The sequence below is a fragment of the Camelina sativa genome, chromosome 17 (genome assembly GCF_000633955.1).
Source record: "Camelina sativa cultivar DH55 chromosome 17, Cs, whole genome shotgun sequence".
NCBI lineage: Eukaryota > Viridiplantae > Streptophyta > Magnoliopsida > Brassicales > Brassicaceae > Camelina > Camelina sativa.
The window spans coordinates 11,425,733-11,450,266 of NC_025701.1; the positions used below are offsets into that span (position 1 = coordinate 11,425,733).

General features: G+C 35.7%; 3 protein-coding genes across 3 annotated transcripts in view; 1 reads left to right on the plus strand and 2 right to left on the minus strand.

Annotated features, from left to right (window-relative positions):
* Nucleotides 1–303, minus strand: part of LOC104759381 (homeobox protein knotted-1-like 6) — a 4,353-nt gene extending 4,050 nt beyond the window's left edge. Inside the window, exon 1 of the mRNA XM_010482317.2 lies at nucleotides 33–303. Within this exon, the coding sequence (XP_010480619.2) occupies nucleotides 33–303 (271 nt within the window). The remainder of the gene's footprint in view (nucleotides 1–32) is intronic.
* LOC104759382 lies at nucleotides 11,678–12,464 on the plus strand. Its single transcript, XM_010482318.1, has 3 exons — nucleotides 11,678–11,906; nucleotides 12,071–12,132; nucleotides 12,231–12,464. The coding sequence occupies exons 1-3, from the start codon at nucleotides 11,678–11,680 to the stop codon at nucleotides 12,462–12,464; spliced, it is 525 nt and encodes a 174-aa protein (XP_010480620.1).
* LOC104756706 (F-box/kelch-repeat protein At1g23390-like) lies at nucleotides 22,540–23,903 on the minus strand. Its single transcript, XM_010479332.2, has one exon. It carries the CDS (start codon nucleotides 23,821–23,823, stop codon nucleotides 22,651–22,653), a length of 1,173 nt encoding a protein of 390 aa, XP_010477634.1. The 5' UTR covers nucleotides 23,824–23,903; the 3' UTR covers nucleotides 22,540–22,650.

A 24,534-nucleotide genomic window follows, 5' to 3' on the forward strand; every position in this document is an offset into this window, starting at 1 on the left:
GGCTTGAAGTAAGCGAGGATACGAAGGATGACAAGCGATCTTGGTCTTGATAACACTGAGAGAAACGTTATCATCGTTTCTACGGATCTCCGGAGCGATCGAAGCAGCCTCCGAGGACAAAGCGGAGGCGGCTGCTGAGAGTAGCTCGTCGGATCCGAAAACATCAGAGACACGATTCTCACCGGCGGATGAACATAGCAAGGCTTGGTAATCGGAAGGAAACATGAGACTCTCAGGTGACATCATCAGCACCGCCTTATCTGTGTAATCACCGGCCGAATGAAAATTGTACATTCCATCCATGACTAATAATAAAAGATCGTCGGTGTGACCGACCTAAATCGTCTTCTTTATTCAATCTTTCTTCTGCAAGAATCAAGAATCGATGAAGAAGAATATGAAACCGCTAAGCTTTTGTGGTTCTACGATATTTCTATGGGAGTATTTGTTGTGTAGTAGAGAGAGAGATACGGTGAAGGAGAGTGGAGGCAAGGATCATATTTTTATTTTCTCTTTTTGCGAAAAGATAGAAGAAAAAAAGATAATAAAAAGTTAATGGAATGGAGAAAACACGATAATTACGAAAAAGGGCATATGTTATAAGGCTCGATTGAGCTTCAGGCTTAACAGTTCGAGTAGATAAGGCCCTCCTAACATATACTAAAATCTACCAAAGGTCCAGGGCTGTGTTATGCCAGAATTAGCTATTTTTTTAATATCTAAAAGCGTGAGGACGTTGTTTTGTATTAATGTTGTTGGTGTATGATTATTTAAATTCTATATGGTAAAGTTTAGGTTTGAGTGATTCAACGATCATATAAAATGTTATGATCTATGAGACGATGTACGGATTTTATGTTCAAAATTTCTTAATTATCTTATTCAAATACATATGCATGTGTAAATTGTAAACGAAAGTTAGAATTTTAAAAGAATTAGATAATTAGTGTATATAATTTTTCCATAAAATCTATTACTTTTGTTGGAATCTTATCCATTATACTATACGAAGGTGGAATTATGGTAAAATACGGTTTTGGTATACATCACCAACAAAAGTTGAAACTCTTTAGAAAATTTCCTCTTCGGAAATTAAACCGATGGTAGAAAATAATATTTATAGAAAACTAAGTTAAAAAATATAGCAAATTAGAAGAAAAGAGGTCTATACTATACCCAAAAAATACGAAAGTAAAGTAACAGCTTGAAGAAAAACTCTTAAGGATCTAAAAATGAGAACAAACTCCTATAGCAATTCAATATTACCTCCCAAAGAACGTGAACCTAAACTTCTATTCCGGCAAGAAGGAATCCAAGACAAAAGATCAACTATCTTTCCAAAGCAGTGATGTCGATATCAACGACTTTTAAATGCTTATGTAGAAGTTTTTTAACTGACCAGACCTCAATTAGATCTTGAATTTTTTCACATAGTTTATAAGATAAAAGATACTGTTTTTTTTTTTGTATTATTCGAATGCGCAAGTTAAAAATACTGAAAAACGAATTTTATGATTTTTATTCATATATGTTATTTTATTATGAATAATTATTTTATTAAGGCTTGCATATATCTCTTTACACAAAAAGTTACGTTATATATGTCTTTTGATTTTATGCTTTTATATTAATTTTAATTTTAAAGGCAAGTTTGTAATAAATTTTAAATTTTCTAATCATTTACTTTTGTGCTGGTCGTTATAATCATTTTCCAAAAGAATTATTGTTTAGGTGAAAAACATCATGATCGTCTTATTTAATATAACTAGATGAATACCCGTGCTATGCGCGGGCTTACGGCTTACCGTTTTTTAAAATTTTTTGTTACTATTTAGTTTTTTAATGTAGAGTTTATCTATTTTTTAATTGTGAAAATCTTGAAAAATATAATTTTGATTTTAATATTTTTTAATACTTCAAATAGTTTTTTTTCATTTTGCAATTGAATTATTAGATATATGAACAATTTTGTTTTGAGAGCTTAAACATTTTACAATTCTTGTCTAAAACTTATAAAAATATATTCCAAATGAAGGCTTGATCTAAGGATGCATATTTTGTAACAAAGAATTTTTTAGCTTCTTAGTTATATACTATGAAATACTAACATTTTAATTTATCAAGATTACAGCTTAGTTAACTCTTTAATATATATAATTAAAATAGACATCTTCCTTTCATGTTAGCTCTTCAATTTCTTGAATATAACTCTAGAATTTTTGTTTTTTGTTTTTTTTTCCAATCAAACATTAAATTAAATTAAAAGGTGACTCCAAGATTGGTTGCCCAAACTGGAGGAAAAGAGTTTACAAAAGAAAATTCAGAAACTGAAGATCTAGAAGAGCGAGCCAGACAGTCTGCTCGCATGTTTGACGTCCTCGGAATCAGGGTCAGGGTGAAGGAGGAGAAGGAAGATCTGAGGGAATGGAAATCTTCCAGTAAATTCGAGAAGGCTGGCCAATCGTCGGGTGTCTGCACCATCGTCACCAGCTCAGAGCTATCTGACTCAAAATTCTGACAATCTATCCCCACCACCCGAAGAGACTCCATAGCCCATATCAATGCTTGAAACTCCGAATGACGAGGTGAAGGACTACGTCGAAGACTGCGTGCTCCCATAAGTAGTGTCCTATCTTCACAATTACCATACCACCATCCCAAACCCACCAATGGATCCGAACCTTTCCAGGACCAATCAACCTGGCATCGAGTAGAAAATTCCCGAACCTCCAGGGATGACTGAGGAGCCAAGTAATTCACAGAGAAGGACTTGGTCTCCTCCCAAAGAAGTTTATCGTTTGATGCTTGATTTATAATATCAATTGGCTCTGCCTCGATTCCTTGAAAAACCTTCTTATTCCTATATTTCTAGAATTTTTGTTTTAATAAGAATTTCATTTAATTTTCTTTTTGACAACTTCTAAATATTAGAATATGAAAACCCCTTCTTCTTTGTCTCTGTATTTTGCTAAACCAACATTCTACAATTTTATTCATTTATCTTCCATTTGATAGTGAACAAAACTCCAATCTTCTTTATAAAAATGTTTTTTTGGGAACAAACTTTCATGAATTTCTCTACAATACTAACAAATATCTCTACCACTGCTGCAACTCTTCAAACTATTGACAAAATTGTAACTCCTAAACCATATATCCATAGATTCATGGTTTACGTCGAGAGGAAGAAGTGGCTCTTTGATTCAATCCCGATGTCTTTTTTGTCTTTCAATGATGCATCTACTTTCTTGGGACATATTATAAACCTCTCTAATTTTTTTATGTAAATATTGAAACGTTTTTGTGATATAGAAAATAATAAAATACATAAATATGTCTCTTTGCTTTTAATGAGGATAGACAGATGGCACTCTCTCCACTGCTGATGTGTCACTCAGATGGAGAGAGTTGGCCATCTTTCATAATATAGATTTGTTGTTCCGTGAGGAAAAATTCTGAAGATATGGAAAACCCATAAAATTAATAACAACTATTTCTATATGATTTTTTTTTTGTTAAACCCCTTCACTATAATTTAAGATTATAGTGTGTAATTACTGACAAAATGTTAATATATAGTGTGTAACGTATAAATTGAGATACCCCTTAATTAGTATTCTAAATTTAAATGATGATATGAAATATTGATGAGTGGCTGATATCAAAATGTGAAGAGAATATGGATAAGATTAGTGATGCTTTTAGCCTGTGTCTTTAGATATATCATAGAGTTTGGATGTTTCGATTGTACGGAACAAAACGGGTTTCAAGAAGCGAAGGTCCGTTCCTAGATAAGACCCTATGGAAAATTGTTCTTCTTTTGTTGTAATTAAAATTAAATTAGTATCTAGTATGCTACTAGTAGTATTTACTTTAGAATAGTTAATCTCTCAGTAAAGCAAGGTTGTGGATAAAATCAAGAATAAGATAAACGTAGGTCTAGGTGTAGGAGCTGCAAAATCAGTGGTCTTAGCTGATTTATTTGTTTTTTTTTTTTTTGATAAATGGCTGATTTATATGTTTTGATGATATTCTGATATATACATCATTAAATTATGAATATAGTTACTGACTTATGCCAAAATTGATTTTTTTAGCCGAGTGAAAACGATCCAAGTCATTATTAACAAAAATAGACATATGCAATTAGGTATATTTCCTGATTTTTATTATTCTATATGTATTAAGTTTGAAAACTGGCCGTAACTTAAAGAGAGAGTATCAAGAAAGAAACGAGCACTTTAATACAAAAGCGAAAGAAAGAAAAAAACTGAGGAGCATCTATAATAATATTTCGAATGGAACCATTCTTTTAGTTTTGTCGACAGCTTTTTAAGTCTATCAAATAATTTTCAATTAGGAAGTGGGATGTTCTATCATACTACTTTTAAATATGAACTTTGCTTCTGTTTGTTTTTCTTCTTTCAAGGACTATAGAAAGTCATTTTCACTTTAAAGGTAGTTGTGAACTATTGGTTACTTTAAATCACCTAACGTATCATAAATAATGAAGGGGTAAATTAGGTTAAAGAAGGAAATGAGGTTTGAAAATGAGATTTTTTTTTTAATTTTTTTTTAGTAGTGTTAATGTATATCACTTGGATGCTGCATGTTAAGTGTATTGAGCTCTCAGAACTACATGCGATGTTTTATTAGAGTTCTTATTGGCTGTTCACCTAGCTAGCTAGGTTTCTTCATTTAATTTCCCATCAACATATGTGTAGGCTTTGTGATTTGATTAGATTCTTCTCAATTTTCTATACCTATCTATATAATTGCAATAATTTATCACCAAATAATAATGCAATACGACATAAATATATGTAACCAGATAATAAAATTCGTCTATGCCTACGGCCTACACATGCAGCCAACGTATTGAACTTACATAATTCGGTTCGTGGTCCATTCTATTTGTGACCTAGGATCAGAAAAATAATTGTGGACATTTTTTCCTTTTAGTTAATTATTGAAGAAATTCACTAAGCCGGTAGCCATTTTTAGTAACCAGTGAATTTATCCAAACTAAACTCCAACGGTTAAAAAAAAAAGTTCCAACGTGTAAAAAGAAAAATGGTCCCAACGGTTTATCTGATCAGATTTGTATTATAAACTAAACTCCGACGTTTTATGTAAATAGGCTTTGTAAACTCCTACCCGATGACTGAGATTAGATCCTCTAATCAGATTTTTAATCAAATAACAGGATTTGTAAACTGCTATATCTCGAATGTGTTTATTTATTTCTCCAAAAAAAAATAAAAAAAATTAAGTGTTAAAGGGTCTTTTCGTTGATGGACAGGTTGATTGACCCATCCATTTTCGGGCCATGTTTGTTCGAAAATCATCTGACACAAAGCTACGGTTTCGTATGAATCCATATAAAAAACAAACACAGGTTTGGTCCCTCCATCCCACTCCGTTGGATCTCGACCGTTGATCGCACCCAGATTTTAGAGATGTTTGGATTACTAGTTTATAGTTTTATACACATACCATCAGCTTGAACCACTTGTAAGTTGTAACACTTTAATATTTGAATTGATAGTTATATCTGGTCCTAATGTAGCAATGGTTATAGGCGTATAGCCGACTAGTCAAGTGTTTTACATCAAATAACGGAGTAATTTAGGTTAGGTATGTCGGTATTTTAAGCTCTTTGTTTTTGGAATTTTAATATTTATGCGGTTATTGTTGTTTTGGGCTGACTATTTCAGTTATCAAGACCTAATGAGTATATCATGTTTATATTCAAATATGATAACATAAGTGGATTTTTACTCTCATGCATTATCAAAATTCATTTGTATCAATATAAGTAATATATATTATATATCAAGTGATACAAATCAACTTTTTCTTGTATAGTGATATATCTTAGTCTTGGAATAAGATGTAGAACAAATCATTGATATGATTCGAGCAATGAGTGTAAGATATACTGTAATTGATATGATTCTATTAATGGTTTTATATGCTCACTCCTAGTCCTAAGTAATAAATAAAAATCTGCATGTGTTTTTTGTGTGGTAAAACCATAAGAATCATTTGAAAATCTTCTAGTATAAAAGTTAGGAATCAGTGTTAATATCATATTTGATCGATGTTATTATAATTAGTTTTATCATATAGAGAGATTGCTGTTTATTCGAAAGAATTCTATATTACCACTTGAACATGATTGAGCATAGCAGATTAATTATTGATCTCATTAATGTAAGAAAAAAAAAAAACCTCACATTCAAGAAAGTTAAATATGAACATACCTGCAGCTATTATTGGAAAGGGACAAAGTAACCCATAATAGATATATTTGTGGACTACAATGGACCGCAAAATACTTCTGGATGAAAAAACTGATTAGAGCACCTAATATCTCGGTCTTTGTTGTTCCTAATCAAGCCTGATATATATACTCCATCACTTCTTGATGGACGTAAGCCAAATTTTGTTTTCTAACTATATTTTTAAATAAATAATTTTCCATTTTCAACCAAAATATAAAATATCATCTTTAGCCAATCTAAACGTGTGACAAGGAAAAACCAATCCAAATGCAGTACGTGAACAGAGTCTGACAAACAACCTGTATACATTTTTATCGTGGTTCTGTTAGCTGTAAAAGATAAATACTAAACTAATGACTAATGAGATATATTTTCATAAAATATATGGGGGAATAAACTTAGTGAAAATGCAGCTTAAGTAGCGCAACATAGTGTTATATGCTTATTGAGTTTAGTAATCATATGCACCATTTGGTCAAAATTTTAATTTATTCAGTCTGGTCGTGGAATTTATTCTTTTAGTAATATATTACACACAAAATCTCCAACCACCATCTAAGATGTAAAAGATCTAAAATTGAACTAGCTAGTTTAGTATTACTGACGATTTAGTATATAACCCAAACAATAATAATTATATATATATATATATATATTTTTGAAAATATATAGGTCAGTCAAAATCATTTTTATTAGAGTTCAGTTGATCAGCCAACTACTTCTAACGTTTTAATGAATACTTCAAGATTTCAAGTTTGATGTAAAATGTTTTCAAATTTTAAGTCGAGATCCGGTCTAAATCTAGAGAGCATATAAACAAATGAAGATACAAAAGGAAATCTTCTTTTTAATATATATAAGAAAAACAAACAAATAGAGGAAATTAGTTTAGAATATGTAACAAACTAACAAATATGCACAAAGGTGCTTTCAATTATATAAAGTGCATCAGCACTGTTATAGTGTTATATGCCCACTGCGGTCGGAGAATATATGCGTCCCATATTTTTTTAAGTCAGGATTGGCTTTCACTTTACTATTGTACGTCCATGTAATCACTATTACTGTAATAACCGAGTTCTCTTATTTTTTTTAAAAGGAATAAAAGTCCTATTTGGTGTATACTACTAATATTTGTGTTCTTACAGACAAAACTGCCACGTGCGTGTTTGTGTATAAAGTATGAAGGAAACCCCAAAAATCTGGTGATGTTGTTGTGGCCTTGTGGGCATGCATTGAAACAGAAAAGAAGATCGAACCATCATCGTCATCATATGATATATGCAAAGTGTTAAATGGTTGTTGAGTTAATAATATTCTCTTTTGTTGGAAGTGTGGTCCTTAGTTTTTTGTGTCTGTGGTCCATCAACATGATATACAAACTTTGTCTTTAATTTCGTTACATAATCTTAAAATGTCTCGAAAGTTAGCTAATTAAGGTTTCGATCCAACAGAAACAAGAAAGTTGTCTCTGAATCATTCCTTCACGTTAACTTCTTTCCTTGTGGTCCTTACTTCACCAAAACGAAACAAAGAAACATAGAAGAGAAAAAATATTGGTAAAGGAAAAAAAGAAAAAAGATAGAAGAGAAACGAAACCCAAATATTGTTTGAAACCCTCTCGCAGTTTCTGTGGGCCTGACCCGGTTCAAGCTTCAACTTTGGTGATTCTTTGTGGGTGCAATTTTTACCAAATAATTGAACATTAGGTACCAACCCGCACTATGTGCGGAATAAATCGATTTAAATAAAATATTATGAGTAAAATTATTATTTAAGATTTAAGATTCAGTTGTATAAAATAAAATGTGTAATTAAAGTTTTTTCATTTAGTCAAATTTGCGTTTATTTTCTATAAAATATGTTTCACCCGTGAAATATTTGAACTTGGAAAAGAATTTCAAGGTGGCGTAGAAAGTTTTGATTTCTTTTTATGTTTCTAAAAATCAAATTCACATATTTTCTGTTTCACATTAATATTTATATCACTATACCATTAAATAGATAAAACAGAATTTTAATTTTAAACTAATTGATTTAATTTAAACTAATCCTAACTTTAAAAATGCAATGAGAAAAATGATAAAATTATAAACAAATGAATAATTTTTTTTTCTTGTTTGTGAAATGTAATTTACTTTTAATAAGTTAATAAACTATGAAAATGATAATTAAATAATTTTTTGTATTTAATAGTTGATTAAATATTTCATTTTTAAAAAATAATAGAAAAAAACACTGGCTCAAAATATTTAAGTGGCATTATTTATTTAAAAAAATATAGGAGTTCTATAAGGCGACACATCAGTTTTTTTGTGTGAGAGTGCTTCTGTATTAATATATAGGGAATAATTAAGTTAGAAAGAGAATATAAAAATTTAATTTTGGATGTTAATTGTATTTTTGGAAAAATACAATAGTATATAAATGTAAATATTATTAAAAACTATTGACAATTAAAGGAAATAGTGTCCAGAGCTCTGTAAATACGACAAATCAGCTTTTTGTGTGAGAATGTTTCTCTTTTAATATATAGGGGATATCATCAATATATAAGAAATTTATGAGATCAAAAACTCAATACCATTTTTTTTTATTTACATTATATATACGTATCGTTTAGTTTAATTATGTTTTCCTCTTTTTTTTTTTTTTTGCGGTCAAGAAAATAATTTTCCTATCTAATGTAGTTGAGGTCATCATATTTTTTAGTTATACGAAAATTAACTCATGTGGACGCAACAATGACATTACCTTAAACTATTTAGACTCTCTATTCTAGTTTTTACGGTTGAGTAAATTAAATATATTCTGCAAGACTGCTTAACATTTAAATATCATAGTGTTGAATGATAGTATATTATTATCATGGTTGAATTTAATAAACCGTTGACTTATATACTTTTTTGTTAAATATGTAGTACAAGCTGACTTACTCACCAAGATCGATCCACATTTAAGAAAATAGATAATTTGAAAAATATCTTCAAATTTCTGTAATATATGTGTTACTTTCGTGTTTTAACTATATTTATTGTGTGGTTTGGTCTAATATCTTCTTTTAAACGTGGCCTAATTGTTATCGTGGTTTGTGAGCTCCCCGCTACTGAAAGTCAAATATTATTCTATTTTTGTGGAATAAAAAGTTAGGTTTTTCTCATCTAGTTCATCATTTGTTGACGAGTTCGGTGCATATAAAAAAATAATAATACGTAATTAAGTCAAACTCCAAATTAAACGAAATAGTGCCACGTTAATCATCGTTGATTTGTCTTTGTGAAGCTAATTAAATAGGCCAAATAAATTTTCAAATAGGGACGGGCGAGTGCGCTCTATCTTTGACTTATCAAGACCACAATTTAGTTCCAATAAGAGTGGCATCCATAATTCTTAATTTCATAAATAAGCTTTCAACTATATGTTGACCACCTGAAAAGGAATATTTTAAGGTCACGAATCCGATTATATAAACTGATGATCGCACCACCTTTATTTAAGTGTCTCAGTTCTGATATCTCAATCATTTCATAAATTATATCTAATCATAATCAAGCTCTAGATTGAATAAATCTCTTCTGCGTATATTTTCTTGAACCATTAACCGAACGTTCACTCCCGAGGACCTGTGGTTGTACTTGTACATCAAGCCAGTTATAGATTCTATTTGTTTGGTTTAAACTTTGAAGTGTCAAAGTGAAGTGGACTCGTATCAGCCAATATAACCTACTTTTTATAATGTCAAAAGCGAAAACATAAAGCAAACGAAGATATTCCATTTTTGTTTTCGACAAAGATATCATTCTTTTTCTTATCTGAAGAGAAATGTGTTTTTTTTTTTTGGAGATTAATTTGATTAATTCGAGAAAAGAGTAGTTTCAAAACATTCCAGTGAACATGATGCTATAATCTTTCATGATATATAGTCTTTTATAAGTAAGAGATATTATTAACTACTTCATCAATTAATTAATTATGCTACAACATCGAATATAAATTGGATTACGTGAATCTTTGCCTCACTCACTCTCCGGTTCTGTAAGGAAATAATTAGTTTACTAACCCGACAAACATTTATACGCATTGATTAGTGCATTACAATATATTCATTATTCTTACGAAGAATATAATTCTACTTTTGACTCTTCCACGGCCACGGGTAACGGGTTGGTTCTATTATAAGTTTATAACGTATATGTATTAATCCTTATATATATAAGAAGATACATGCTTGTTTTCAACACCTCATGTGATCGTTTAAAGTCGAACGCACAAATGTTTGTGCTGGTATCCATTTTCTCGTTTTATTACCATTTATTAAGAATATTTATTAATTCAAACACAACTATATATTATCGTGATATATGCAAATCGAGATCTAATTTTAGCCTTTTAGGTGCAAGTTAATTGTCTTTGGATGAAATAAAACATAACATATGTATAGCGCATAATTAAAGAAAACAAAGAAGGTGCAATGATCAATAACTTTTTCTAAGAATTTTGTGATCAGTACGTATCTTCTCTTTTTTAAGTCAACGAAGATTAACGCTCCATCCAAAATTATATAAAAAGGAAAGATTTGAACTTTAGTTTTCTAACTAACAATGCTCGGATGTGCATGCATGACGCTGCTTTGGTGGTCATAAGTCATAACTACCTGTATTACAACTCTCGATCGAACAAGGCTGCAACCACGTGGTAGCTTTTGTGCCTCGTGGTGTATAAAACGTAGGTTACGATTTATAATGTCAAATGTTTAAAATCTCAACCTTATGCAAAAATAAAGCTTGCGGAAAACGAATCAACTCATTAGGCAATAAATTTTGGCTATTGTAGTCTTGTAGATACATTGAACCAATTTATTCCAAATTTCTAACTAATTATGGGTGGGCCGACCTTGTAAGCCTGTTAAGGTATATCATTTTGACTTTGGTGTTCTAGTAACGTAGCTATGCTTTTGAAAGCTAAGTTTAAACTTTAAAGTTAAAGTGTATCATCATCAATTCATCATATATCCATTGAATCATTGATTGGTTTGATGTGCCCCACTTAGTTTTTCAATAAAACGAAAAATAAGTCTTACTGTTAGTACAAAACTAATAATTGAGAATTGAATTAACATCGCTATTGTCATAAATGATTCAACAACTCATTCAGATTTTAGCCATCGATTCAAGAAGAAGATCTAAGGGCATGTGCATCGGCGTATACATGCTCTGTTCTTCAGAATAAAATGATTTAATTTAAATCAAAATAAGACATTTATCCAAGGAACGTTCTTTCATAGGGGACGTTTATTTCTCCGTCCATCGTTACACGTGGCAGCGTGTGAGATGTTTGTGTTATTTTTCCGACTTGTTTTGACGGAAAGCATCCATTCACTTGCTTATCCCATGTCTTCTTCTCTTGCTCCGTTTTCTTCTTTGATTCCTTCTCCTCTCGCTCCAAGATTCTTACAAACTCTAACCCAGTTCCCGAATTCTCCGTTTCTCTCTTCATGCTCTTTTTTGAGGTTAAAAAACGCATTTTTACTGAATTTGAGAACTCGAATTGCTCCTCTTCAACCCCAACGAGTTCGGTCCAAAACCCATGTTTTGTCTGCTCAGTCCAGTTTCTTGAAAGGTTTGTTCTTCCCCCCCCCCCCTTTGTTTTGTATGAGTCGAATTCATTGTTTTAATTGCTTAGTTTATGTAATTGACCAAAAGGGTCATTAAGGATTTGTTCATTGTTGTGTGGATACCCTCTAATTGATCAGTTAAATTGATTGTGTGTATTGAACAGAACAGTTCTTAGAACCGCATGGAATATTGGGAAAGACGGAATTGAAGCTGGAACCAATCTTGTACCTGTGAGCTCTCTTAGTCATGTCGTCACCAATTACACTCTAGTCTTTAGTTACAATTTGGTTATGTTTTTATGATCATTCCTTTTTTGGTTTGGTTGAAGGTCTCTGTACCTAGATCAGTTGCTAGAATCTCTGTGACGATTGCAGCATTAGCGGTTTCATTGTTTGTTGTCAAGTCGTTTCTATCAACCGCTTTCTTTGTATTGGTATGTAATGCAACACCATCCCTATTCGTGGACTCTTTTTCGGTGTTTACAAAGCTAAATTACTATGAGTTGTTTGCATGCACATGGTACAATCCGATTTTGTTGGACTTGAGTCTGGGAGATATCTGAATTAACAAAGGATAGGTATCCGAGAACGAGGCCAATGCAATCAAGAATATTGTTGACATCTTGAAGACAGATAGTGAGCTCCAGCCTAAACGTCTTCAGGGTTTGTTTTTGTCTCTAGCTATATTGTGCTCAAAGCTTGAGGATTGCAGGTGTAGCTTCGTGTCATTGCAGGTGTGTTCTAACAAGCCGTTTTCTGATTGTGTATCTGGATAGCTTAGTATATTTTATTTTTAGTATGCTAAATTGGTTTGTCTCTTTTCCTTCTACTAGGTGTTAGACCTGCTGATTAATGCACTAAGACACAAAGATGCTGATGTAAGAGCTGCTGCGTGCATTTGCTTAAGAAACGCTTCTCGATCAGTCAAGGTTAGTTAACAATTATACATTCTGCATACTATTTTTTTTTTCAAGGGATAAACTGTGAAGTGAGAATAAACGATAGAAGAGATTTGAAATACTGAACTTCCACTTTCTTATTGATTAATGTTCTTTACACCAAGCTTGTATTTATACATCAATGGGAACATTCTAGACCTAATCCATAGCTTAAGGATCTTGAGACAAGTGTCATACATCTACACACTCTCTACTGATGAGAGAGCATCATAACGGTTAGATAGTACTACTGCACAGCTCTCTCCAGCTGGTATTCCTTGTACCTTCGTCGTCACTGTGCTCTGCTCTGTCGCTCTGTTCTGTCTGCTCTGCTTTGTCGCTTTCTTCTGTTTTGTACTTTCGTCATTTTGTTGCAGAGGATGGAAAGTGACTTGCTGGGCTGAACTTTCAACTGTTGTTGGGCTTGGACTCTTAATTAGTGGACTTGGACTCTCATCCCCCCGCAAACTGATGGTGGGAGGCCTGCCAATACTCAGTTTGTACCAGAGCCGTTGAAAGGCTTGCCGAGGAAGGGATTTTGTGAAGATATCTGCAAGTTGCAGAGCTGTAGGAACATGTTGAACTTCCAGGAGACCAAGAGCAACCCTCTCTCGAACGTAGTGATAGTCAACTTCAATATGTTTGGAACGGTTATGGAACACTGGATTGACAGAGAGATGAACAGCCGAGAGATTATCACATCGCAGAACTGCAGGCTTGGACTGAACAATACCTAAATCTCGGAGAACAAACAATATCCAGGTTAACTCAGAAGCTGCCGTAGCCAGAGCTCTATACTCTGCCTCTGTTGAGGATCGGGACACAGTAGGTTGCCTCTTTGCAGACCACGAGATCAAGTTGGAGCCAAGTAATGCACAAAAACCGGTTGTAGAACGCCGAGTATCCTGGCAACCAGCATAATCACTGTCACTGTAGGAGACCAATGACAAGTCTCCACCATCAACTACTAAGGAGAGATCACTATTCCGATACATATGCAAGCCCATAGTCGTGGTGCCGCGGATATAACGCAGGATTCGTTTCAGGAGATGGAAGTCTGATTCTGTTGGAGCATGCATACGCTGACAAATGAAGTTCACTGCAAACTGTATGTCTGGACGAGTGATCGTAAGATATTGAAGTTTGCCGGCCAAACTTCGAAAGTAACTCGGCTCAGAGAACAAACATTTGTCCTTAAAAACATTGTCTAAGCGGAGAGGCAGAGGGGTATGAACATAGTTGCAGGATGACATATTGGCATGATGTAAGATTTCCTCTGCGTATTTAGCTTGATTAAGAAACAACCCATTGGGAAAAATCTGTGCTTGAATCCCCAAGAAGTAGTGAAGAGTACCCAAATCCTTCATTGCAAACCGTGTGTTGAGTTCTGCAAGTAAGGACTTGAAAAGATTAGGATTAGAGCCAGTGAGTAATATATCATCCACATATAGCAATAGGACCATGGTGTTGCCATTGTGATGATAGACAAAGAGAGAAGGATCCGCCTTACTGCACACAAAACCATACTCAATCAAGAATTGGCTGAATTTATCAAACCAAGCACGTGGGGCTTGTTTCAACCTGTATAAAGCCTTCTTCAACGAACAAACATGATCTGGCTTTGCAACATCCTCAAAACCTGGTGGTTGGATCATGAAGACTTGTTCTTGTAAATCACCATGGAGAAAAGCGTTCTTAACATCAAGTTGAGTGACACTCCAATTCTTTGAAGTAGCGACTGCAAGAACAATTCTAATAGTGGAGGTTCTGACAACAGGACTATAGGTCTCAGTAAAATCCACACCTTCCTCCTGATTGAATCCCTTGGCGACGAGTCGTGCTTTGAGTTTGTTCAGAGAGCCATCAGCATTTAATTTCACAGTGAAGACCCAACGACATCCAAGAATATTTATATCTGCAGTTGCTGGAGTTAGAGTCCATGTATGATTCTGATAGATAGACTCCAGTTCTTCAATCATTGCTTGACGCCAACCTAGATGGGCTAGAGCTTCAGCAACTGTTTGAGGCAACGAAGGAATCGTCTTACTCGCAACAAGAGCATATCTAGGATTCGGTTTTCTGATCCCACGTTTAGATCGTGTAGTCATAGGATGTGAAGAAACTGCATCACTTGGTGGAACAACAGGTTCATCATTAATAACATCTGACTCGACATCACTTGGTAGAACAACCGGTGATTCACAAAGTACCTCAGACTCAGTGTGTGGAGCACATATAATATCCTCAGATTGCTGCTGTTGAGCTTGACCAGGAGACATAGGACTCTCTTGAGGAAATTCAACAATTTCAGAGGGAATTGTTGGAAGAGAATGAGGAATCAATGATGGATCCGCAGCTTGTTGCCACGCATGTAACAAGCCTGCTTTGTGCTGCGTCGCAAGATGTTTGTATATGTGATCAAAAGGGAAGTGTTCCTCATCAAAGATCACATGTCGTGAAATATAAACCCGACCAGTTGGTGGATAAAGACACCGGTAACCCTTGTACTGTGGGTGATAACCAAGAAAAACACATTGGAGAGAGCGAAGTTCAAGTTTGTGCTGAGTATAAGGTCGGAGACATGGATAACACGTCGAACCAAAGACACACAAGAAGGAGTAATCAGGTGGCTTGTTAAACAAGACCTCAACCGGACTTTTCTGATTCAAAGCAGCTGAAGGAAGCAGATTACTAATGAAATTTGCAGAGTAGAAGGCCTCAACCCAAAAACGCAAAGGAACTTTGCTCTGAAACAACATAGAAAGACCAAGCTCTGTTAGGTGTCGATGCTTTCGCTCTGCAATACCATTCTGCTGTGGTGTAAATGGACATGAGAGAAGATGTCGTATGCCATGATCCTGCAAATGTTTTCGAAACCTTGTGCTCATAAATTCTCCACCTCCATCACTATGAAAAATTATGATCTTCTTACCAAATTGATTTTCAACTTGTTTTTGAAACACTATGAAAACATCACAAAACTCAGCCTTCGTTTTCAAAGGAATCAACCAGGAATATCGAGAGAATGCATCAATGAAAACGGCATAGTATTTAAATCCTTGAACAGATACAACCNGATGTAAGATTTCCTCTGCGTATTTAGCTTGATTAAGAAACAACCCATTGGGAAAAATCTGTGCTTGAATCCCCAAGAAGTAGTGAAGAGTACCCAAATCCTTCATTGCAAACCGTGTGTTGAGTTCTGCAAGTAAGGACTTGAAAAGATTAGGATTAGAGCCAGTGAGTAATATATCATCCACATATAGCAATAGGACCATGGTGTTGCCATTGTGATGATAGACAAAGAGAGAAGGATCCGCCTTACTGCACACAAAACCATACTCAATCAAGAATTGGCTGAATTTATCAAACCAAGCACGTGGGGCTTGTTTCAACCTGTATAAAGCCTTCTTCAACGAACAAACATGATCTGGCTTTGCAACATCCTCAAAACCTGGTGGTTGGATCATGAAGACTTGTTCTTGTAAATCACCATGGAGAAAAGCGTTCTTAACATCAAGTTGAGTGACACTCCAATTCTTTGAAGTAGCGACTGCAAGAACAATTCTAATAGTGGAGGTTCTGACAACAGGACTATAGGTCTCAGTAAAATCCACACCTTCCTCCTGATTGAATCCCTTGGCGACGAGTCGTGCTTTGAGTTTGTTCAGAGAGCCATCAGCATTTAATTTCACAGTGAAGACCCAACGACATCCAAGAATATTTATATCTGCAGTTGCTGGAGTTAGAGTCCATGTATGATTCTGATAGATAGACTCCAGTTCTTCAATCATTGCTTGACGCCAACCTAGATGGGCTAGAGCTTCAGCAACTGTTTGAGGCAACGAAGGAATCGTCTTACTCGCAACAAGAGCATATCTAGGATTCGGTTTTCTGATCCCACGTTTAGATCGTGTAGTCATAGGATGTGAAGAAACTGCATCACTTGGTGGAACAACAGGTTCATCATTAATAACATCTGACTCGACATCACTTGGTAGAACAACCGGTGATTCACAAAGTACCTCAGACTCAGTGTGTGGAGCACATATAATATCCTCAGATTGCTGCTGTTGAGCTTGACCAGGAGACATAGGACTCTCTTGAGGAAATTCAACAATTTCAGAGGGAATTGTTGGAAGAGAATGAGGAATCAATGATGGATCCGCAGCTTGTTGCCACGCATGTAACAAGCCTGCTTTGTGCTGCGTCGCAAGATGTTTGTATATGTGATCAAAAGGGAAGTGTTCCTCATCAAAGATCACATGTCGTGAAATATAAACCCGACCAGTTGGTGGATAAAGACACCGGTAACCCTTGTACTGTGGGTGATAACCAAGAAAAACACATTGGAGAGAGCGAAGTTCAAGTTTGTGCTGAGTATAAGGTCGGAGACATGGATAACACGTCGAACCAAAGACACACAAGAAGGAGTAATCAGGTGGCTTGTTAAACAAGACCTCAACCGGACTTTTCTGATTCAAAGCAGCTGAAGGAAGCAGATTACTAATGAAATTTGCAGAGTAGAAGGCCTCAACCCAAAAACGCAAAGGAACTTTGCTCTGAAACAACATAGAAAGACCAAGCTCTGTTAGGTGTCGATGCTTTCGCTCTGCAATACCATTCTGCTGTGGTGTAAATGGACATGAGAGAAGATGTCGTATGCCATGATCCTGCAAATGTTTTCGAAACCTTGTGCTCATAAATTCTCCACCTCCATCACTATGAAAAATTATGATCTTCTTACCAAATTGATTTTCAACTTGTTTTTGAAACACTATGAAAACATCACTAAACTCAGCCTTCGTTTTCAAAGGAATCAACCAGGAATATCGAGAGAATGCATCAATGAAAACGACATAGTATTTAAATCCTTGAACAGATACAACCGGAGATGGTCCCCAAAGATCACAATGGATTCGATCAATGGGTTCCTTGGCACTAAAATCAGAACTAAAAAACGGTAATTGACAACTCTTTCCCATCTGGCAAGGTCCACAAACGAGAGATGTGCTGCTCTTATTAGATGATATCGCCTTGCTGTTCTTGAGATGTTGGAGAATCTGGAGATTGGCGTAACCTAGACGTTGATGCCAGATCATATCACTAGCAACACTCTGTCGATTTGAGAAGTAAGCCACAAACTCCTTATTCTCCAACATATATAGGGTCTTACGACGAGGTCCTTTTATCACCACTTTCTAATTTTGTAGGTCAATCACATACACAGCATTAGCATAAAAAAACACACCACAAGGATAGTCATCACATAACTTTGATACTGATAGTAACGACTTCTGCATTGATGGACAAACAAGGACATCTAAGAGAGGAAGACTACCTGTAGAAGTGGTGAGTGTTGTAGAACCAACATGAGTAATAGGGAGATGAGCCCCATCAGCTACCATCACTATTTCAGAACCATTATATGGTGTAGCTGTTGTTAACTGAGCAGCAGAGGCAGTGATGTGAGCAGAGGCACCAGAGTCTGTAACCCACTCCTGACCGCAACTATCGGAGACATGAAGTGCAGCAAGAGCTTGAGGAACATCGTCACTCTGGTAAGTATTGTCAAACCTGTTCCAGCACTTAAGAGCAACATGACCAACCCTTCCACAGATTTGACAAACAGGACGACTGTTGTTGGATCCTCCAGACTAAGACTGATTCCAACCAGAGTTGTTAACCTGTTGAGAGAAGCCACGACCTCGAGTAGAAAATTTGCCTTGACCTCCTCGACCACGAGAGTTCGATCCACGGCCTCGGTAACCAGAGAAACCACCTTTTTGAGCTTGAAAAGCTAAGTTTGGGGAGACATCTGAAGCAGATTCATACGACTGCAACTTCGAGTCGAAACCAGAGACCTCAAGAACTACATCATTAAATGTAGGAGAAGGCAAACGAGACAGAGAACTCTGGATAACAGTAGCAATAGGGTCATATTCCCTAGCTAATCCATTCAAAAACAGAACAACCTTCATGGATTCATTAACATGCTTGCCTATCGCACTTAGACTATCACAGACAACACGAAACTCTCGACAGTACACAGAAAAGCTCTTATCTTTCATGTTTAAAAGATTAAGACGACGAAGCAACTCACATTCTCTAGACACAGAGCTTCGGTTGAAACTAGATGCAAGTGACATCCATACTTCTTGAGACGTTGACAGAGCATGGACGAGATCAAGAACTTCTTCAGAGAGAGTTCCAAAAAGCCATGACTTGATAAGCTCGTCAGTACAAATCCAAGCTTCATACGCAGGGTTGGGGTCGGTGACTTGTTGATTATTGACTGTAGTAACTTGAGTAGCTGCAGGTTTTGGGATTTCACCATTAACGAAACCAAGCAACTTCTGGGAGCGGAGCAGAGATTCAAATTGAGTTTTCCACAAAAGATAGTTGGTGTCACTTAGCTTGATAGTAACAGAGCTAGCGACATGAATATTGGAAGGAAAAGGATAAGGATCGAGTCTTTCTGCCATGACAGCAACCTGTTAGGGTTTTAAGAAAGCTCTGATACCATGAGAATAAACGATAGAAGAGATTTGAAATACTGAACTTCTACTTTCTTATTGATTAATGTTCTTTACACCAAGCTTGTATTTATACATCAATGGGAACATTCTAGACCTAATCCATAGCTTAAGGATCTTGAGACAAGTGTCATACATCTACACACTCTCTACTGATGAGAGAGCATCATAACGGTTAGATAGTACTACTGCACAGCTCTCTCCAGCTGGTATTCCTTGTACCTTCGTCGTCACTGTGCTCTGCTCTGTCGCTCTGTTCTGTCTGCTCTGTTTTGTCGCTTTCTTCTGTTTTGTACTTTCGTCATTTTGTTGCAGAGGATGGAAAGTGACTTGCTGGGCTGAACTTTCAACTGTTGTTGGGCTTAGACTCTTAATTAGTGGACTTGGACTCTCATGAAAGACACCAATGCTATACCAAACTTAAGAAACTCTCAAAATAAGAATAAAATAATTGAAGGACCAAATATTGAAGGACACCGATGCAAATGCTCTAAGGGCATCATTAGTGGCAATTTTTCTTAGGGGTACTCTTAATAAAAAAATAAAAAATAATAATAAAGAGAGACAATAGTTGAGGAACGTTACTTCACAGAGTAACCAGAAAATCGTTTCTCTTGCCACGTGTTAACTTATTATTAATTATTTTTTTTTTCAGATTTTTTATTTAAATATATAATAATATTAAAACAAAACTAATTAAAATACNACCACCTTTTTGAGCTTGAAAAGCTAAGTTTGGGGAGACATCTGAAGCAGATTCATACGACTGCAACTTCGAGTCGAAACCAGAGACCTCAAGAACTACATCATTAAATGTAGGAGAAGGCAAACGAGACAGAGAACTCTGGATAACAGTAGCAATAGGGTCATATTCCCTAGCTAATCCATTCAAAAACAGAACAACCTTCATGGATTCATTAACATGCTTGCCTATCGCACTTAGACTATCACAGACAACACGAAACTCTCGACAGTACACAGAAAAGCTCTTATCTTTCATGTTTAAAAGATTAAGACGACGAAGCAACTCACATTCTCTAGACACAGAGCTTCGGTTGAAACTAGATGCAAGTGACATCCATACTTCTTGAGACGTTGACAGAGCATGGACGAGATCAAGAACTTCTTCAGAGAGAGTTCCAAAAAGCCATGACTTGATAAGCTCGTCAGTACAAATCCAAGCTTCATACGCAGGGTTGGGGTCGGTGACTTGTTGATTATTGACTGTAGTAACTTGAGTAGCTGCAGGTTTTGGGATTTCACCATTAACGAAACCAAGCAACTTCTGGGAGCGGAGCAGAGATTCAAATTGAGTTTTCCACAAAAGATAGTTGGTGTCACTTAGCTTGATAGTAACAGAGCTAGCGACATGAATATTGGAAGGAAAAGGATAAGGATCGAGTCTTTCTGCCATGACAGCAACCTGTTAGGGTTTTAAGAAAGCTCTGATACCATGAGAATAAACGATAGAAGAGATTTGAAATACTGAACTTCTACTTTCTTATTGATTAATGTTCTTTACACCAAGCTTGTATTTATACATCAATGGGAACATTCTAGACCTAATCCATAGCTTAAGGATCTTGAGACAAGTGTCATACATCTACACACTCTCTACTGATGAGAGAGCATCATAACGGTTAGATAGTACTACTGCACAGCTCTCTCCAGCTGGTATTCCTTGTACCTTCGTCGTCACTGTGCTCTGCTCTGTCGCTCTGTTCTGTCTGCTCTGTTTTGTCGCTTTCTTCTGTTTTGTACTTTCGTCATTTTGTTGCAGAGGATGGAAAGTGACTTGCTGGGCTGAACTTTCAACTGTTGTTGGGCTTAGACTCTTAATTAGTGGACTTGGACTCTCATGAAAGACACCAATGCTATACCAAACTTAAGAAACTCTCAAAATAAGAATAAAATAATTGAAGGACCAAATATTGAAGGACACCGATGCAAATGCTCTAAGGGCATCATTAGTGGCAATTTTTCTTAGGGGTACTCTTAATAAAAAAATAAAAAATAATAATAAAGAGAGACAATAGTTGAGGAACGTTACTTCACAGAGTAACCAGAAAATCGTTTCTCTTGCCACGTGTTAACTTATTATTAATTATTTTTTTTTTCAGATTTTTTATTTAAATATATAATAATATTAAAACAAAACTAATTAAAATACATTATATAGAGAAACGAGGTGTGGTTTCTCCGATGCTGATTGTCTAAGGACCTCCACATTAGTCCATTTATAGTGTTGGTTAACCGTTAACATATGTCCCTTTTTTTTTACAACTCATGCATGGTTCATAGAATCATAGTTCATTCCTATTTCCTTATACTCCTCGACCACAAATTTTAGTTGTCATTCTTTTAAGGTGACAAATTAGTGAATTACTGTCTTTTACTTTTGAAACTTAGAGAATTGTTATTTTTATGTTGGATCCATAATTCCATATCCATAATAATCGAATGGCATTGACGTAATTATGTTGGAAGTCAAGTTCTCTCTATTTCACCGTCAAAACAGGTAAAGGGTAAATAAGAGAGAGACAAACACACACTCTTGTCACTCTCTCCCCATTTATGTATCAAACTGATAAGGATAAGGCCCGTAATTGGCTATTCCAATTACCAAATAGGGAGCTCGAGCTAACTCGGGAGCTTATAGGTGAACAGGAAGGTTTCACTATGCCTAGCTAGTAGTACTAGTCCACCACCAACTAAGAAAGTTAATATATAATGATGGTCTCTCCCTACAGTTAATTAACCGGATCAATACGATGCGGTTTTAAGCCAGCAATCGGCAAGTCATGGAAAGGCGGCTGATGGGCTCGATCCATTTCGAGTCTACCAAGGTGTTTTATCTTAATTACTAGTATCAGCAACGTACGTCTTGTATGTCTGTCTTTCAATAGTTCAGTGTTTAAATTGGTATTGTTTGTAAGAAACTGTAAAAGAATAAAGTCGTTGATGTACAATATAGCTCAGGTTCTTCGTGTAATTTAAATTTACCTTCAGCTTCAAATGTGGTGAACATGTCACACTCACCTAAAGCGTACGTAATTGGACATGCAACCACTCTTCTTCACCTAACAAAAAGAATCTCTAAAAATAGCTAACTAGCTTCCACGTAACCCACTTCTCAAAACTATTAAAGATATAAATAAATCACATTTTCTAATTTACCATTTCACATTACTTTATTCGGTTTATAGATAAAACAATACAAATGAAATGAATGAACAATGAAACTTTTGACTTAACTGACACGAGGATTAGTCCTACTACGCTGTCGAGAAACTCAAGTTATTCTTAAACGCAAATTTCAAATCGCTAAAACCAACGTTTGAACACGCAACGATAACTCTCTCAGCCGCGTGACTCGTATTATTCCAAATAGCGTTTGCGTTTGGCAGAGTCCTCCACTTACAAAGCTTCCCTCCTTCTCCAATCTCCGCCGCCACAATCTCTCCGCCGTTCTCCGCCGCATCGTGTATATAAACCATATCCCCAACCGCGTTAAACGCTATCGACGTTAACGGCCAGTCAGAGTCAGCTCCTCTGAGTTTATCCAAACACGCCTCAGGCATAGATCCAATCGATTCGAATCTCGAATCCATCGGCGACTCGTCGGAAACTATAACTCCCCAAAGCTCGATTCCCGTCGGATTATCTTCGTCTCCGGTGATCCCAGCCATGATTAGGCTCTCGCTGGAGTATCCAATCGAACGAGAGTACAACCGAAACCCGCCGGGACAGAGATCGAGAAGCTTCGTCCACGATTTGGTCTCCGGATCGAAGCTAAACGCGGCGCCTGAACTCTTCTCCGTCACGTACATCTTCTCCGAACTAGCCGCTACGGAAAGCCACGTGGCAGACGCGGATCCGTAGAGAGAATCCGGCATCGACTCGCATATCTCCCACGCGTCGTCGTCGAAGAGCTCCACGGCGAACTTATCCTCCTCGAAATCGCAAACGCCGCCGGCTACGATCAGGCTCCGTCCGACTACAGCCACGATGGGATCGATCCTCCACACTCTCGGCGGTGCCACGTGTCGCCAAGTCAGATGAAACGCGTCGGTCGAGAAGGATAACCCCGCCGGAGACAAAGCGTAGAGCAACGTGGAGTGAGATGATCGAGCGACGGACACGTGTTCGACGGGAGGAGACGATGACGTGGACTTGAGCTCAATCCATGAATCGGACTTGGGATCGTAAGCCATCGCCGTCGTCGACAAAGTGTACGGCTGAGAAGTCTTCTGAGTGTAGAGGAACAACCACGGCAATGTTTTAAAACGGCGGAGGGAGAAGAAGACGGCGCGGTTCCATGATTTGGAGACTTGGGAAGCGGAGTCGAGGTCGAGGAGTGGTAGATAAGAGAGGATCGATTCGAGTACGTCTCCTTCAATGGAACCTTCTTCTACTTCGTCTTCACCGTTGTTCTTCTTATTCTCCATTTTTGGCTAATGCAGAAGAAGCTACATGAGGGAAAAAACAGTCTTTATATAGAACTAGAATTTGTACCTACGCAAGCGCGGGAATTTAATTTAAATCTTTTTATATTAATATAAATTTTTGAGCTCGAATATAATCATTCAAAGTTTTGAGAGTAAATCTTTATAAATATATGTCATGTGGTAATATTAGGAAAAATAAACGATATTGATGGCTACTTCAAGATCTTTTATCATTAAGAGAGTTTATTTCTTATTCATATATTTCATTAAAAACATTTTTTAAAGGTTTTGATGTTGATCTTTCAATACTTAAATTTGGATTAGAAGCATTTGATTCAATTAACAAAACATCAATTTTTTTTTTCCTTTTTGATCATGTTATAAAGTAATATTTCACTTTTAATTTGATGTTTCCTGTTTAAAATTTTATAAATACAATTACTGAATTTTTTTTATTCTTCCATAATTTTAAATTTTACTTCCATTCTACAACTCAATAATACACAATTACATAATTTTTTTTATTCTATCATAAATTTAAAATTTACTTCCATTCTAAAACTCAATAATACATTTATAATTTTAATTATGATCAGTTTAATAGACAATTTTAATTATATTATTACCACTAATAAAAATATAGTATTGTTTTCTTATTTTAACATTTTATTTATTTTACTAATTATATATTTTATTTAAACTTTCTATTAG

Coding starts and splice junctions, on each gene's coding strand:
- LOC104759382 (XM_010482318.1), top strand. CDS start 11,678: ATGTCTTCTTCTCTTGCTCCGTTTTCTTCTTTGATTCCTTCTCCTCTC. Junction 11,907..12,070: donor TCAGTCCAGTTTCTTGAAAG/GTTTGTTCTTCC, acceptor TGAACAGAACAG/TTCTTAGAACCGCATGGAAT. Junction 12,133..12,230: donor CTGGAACCAATCTTGTACCT/GTGAGCTCTCTT, acceptor GTTTGGTTGAAG/GTCTCTGTACCTAGATCAGT.
- LOC104756706 (XM_010479332.2), bottom strand. CDS start 23,823: ATGGAGAATAAGAAGAACAACGGTGAAGACGAAGTAGAAGAAGGTTCC.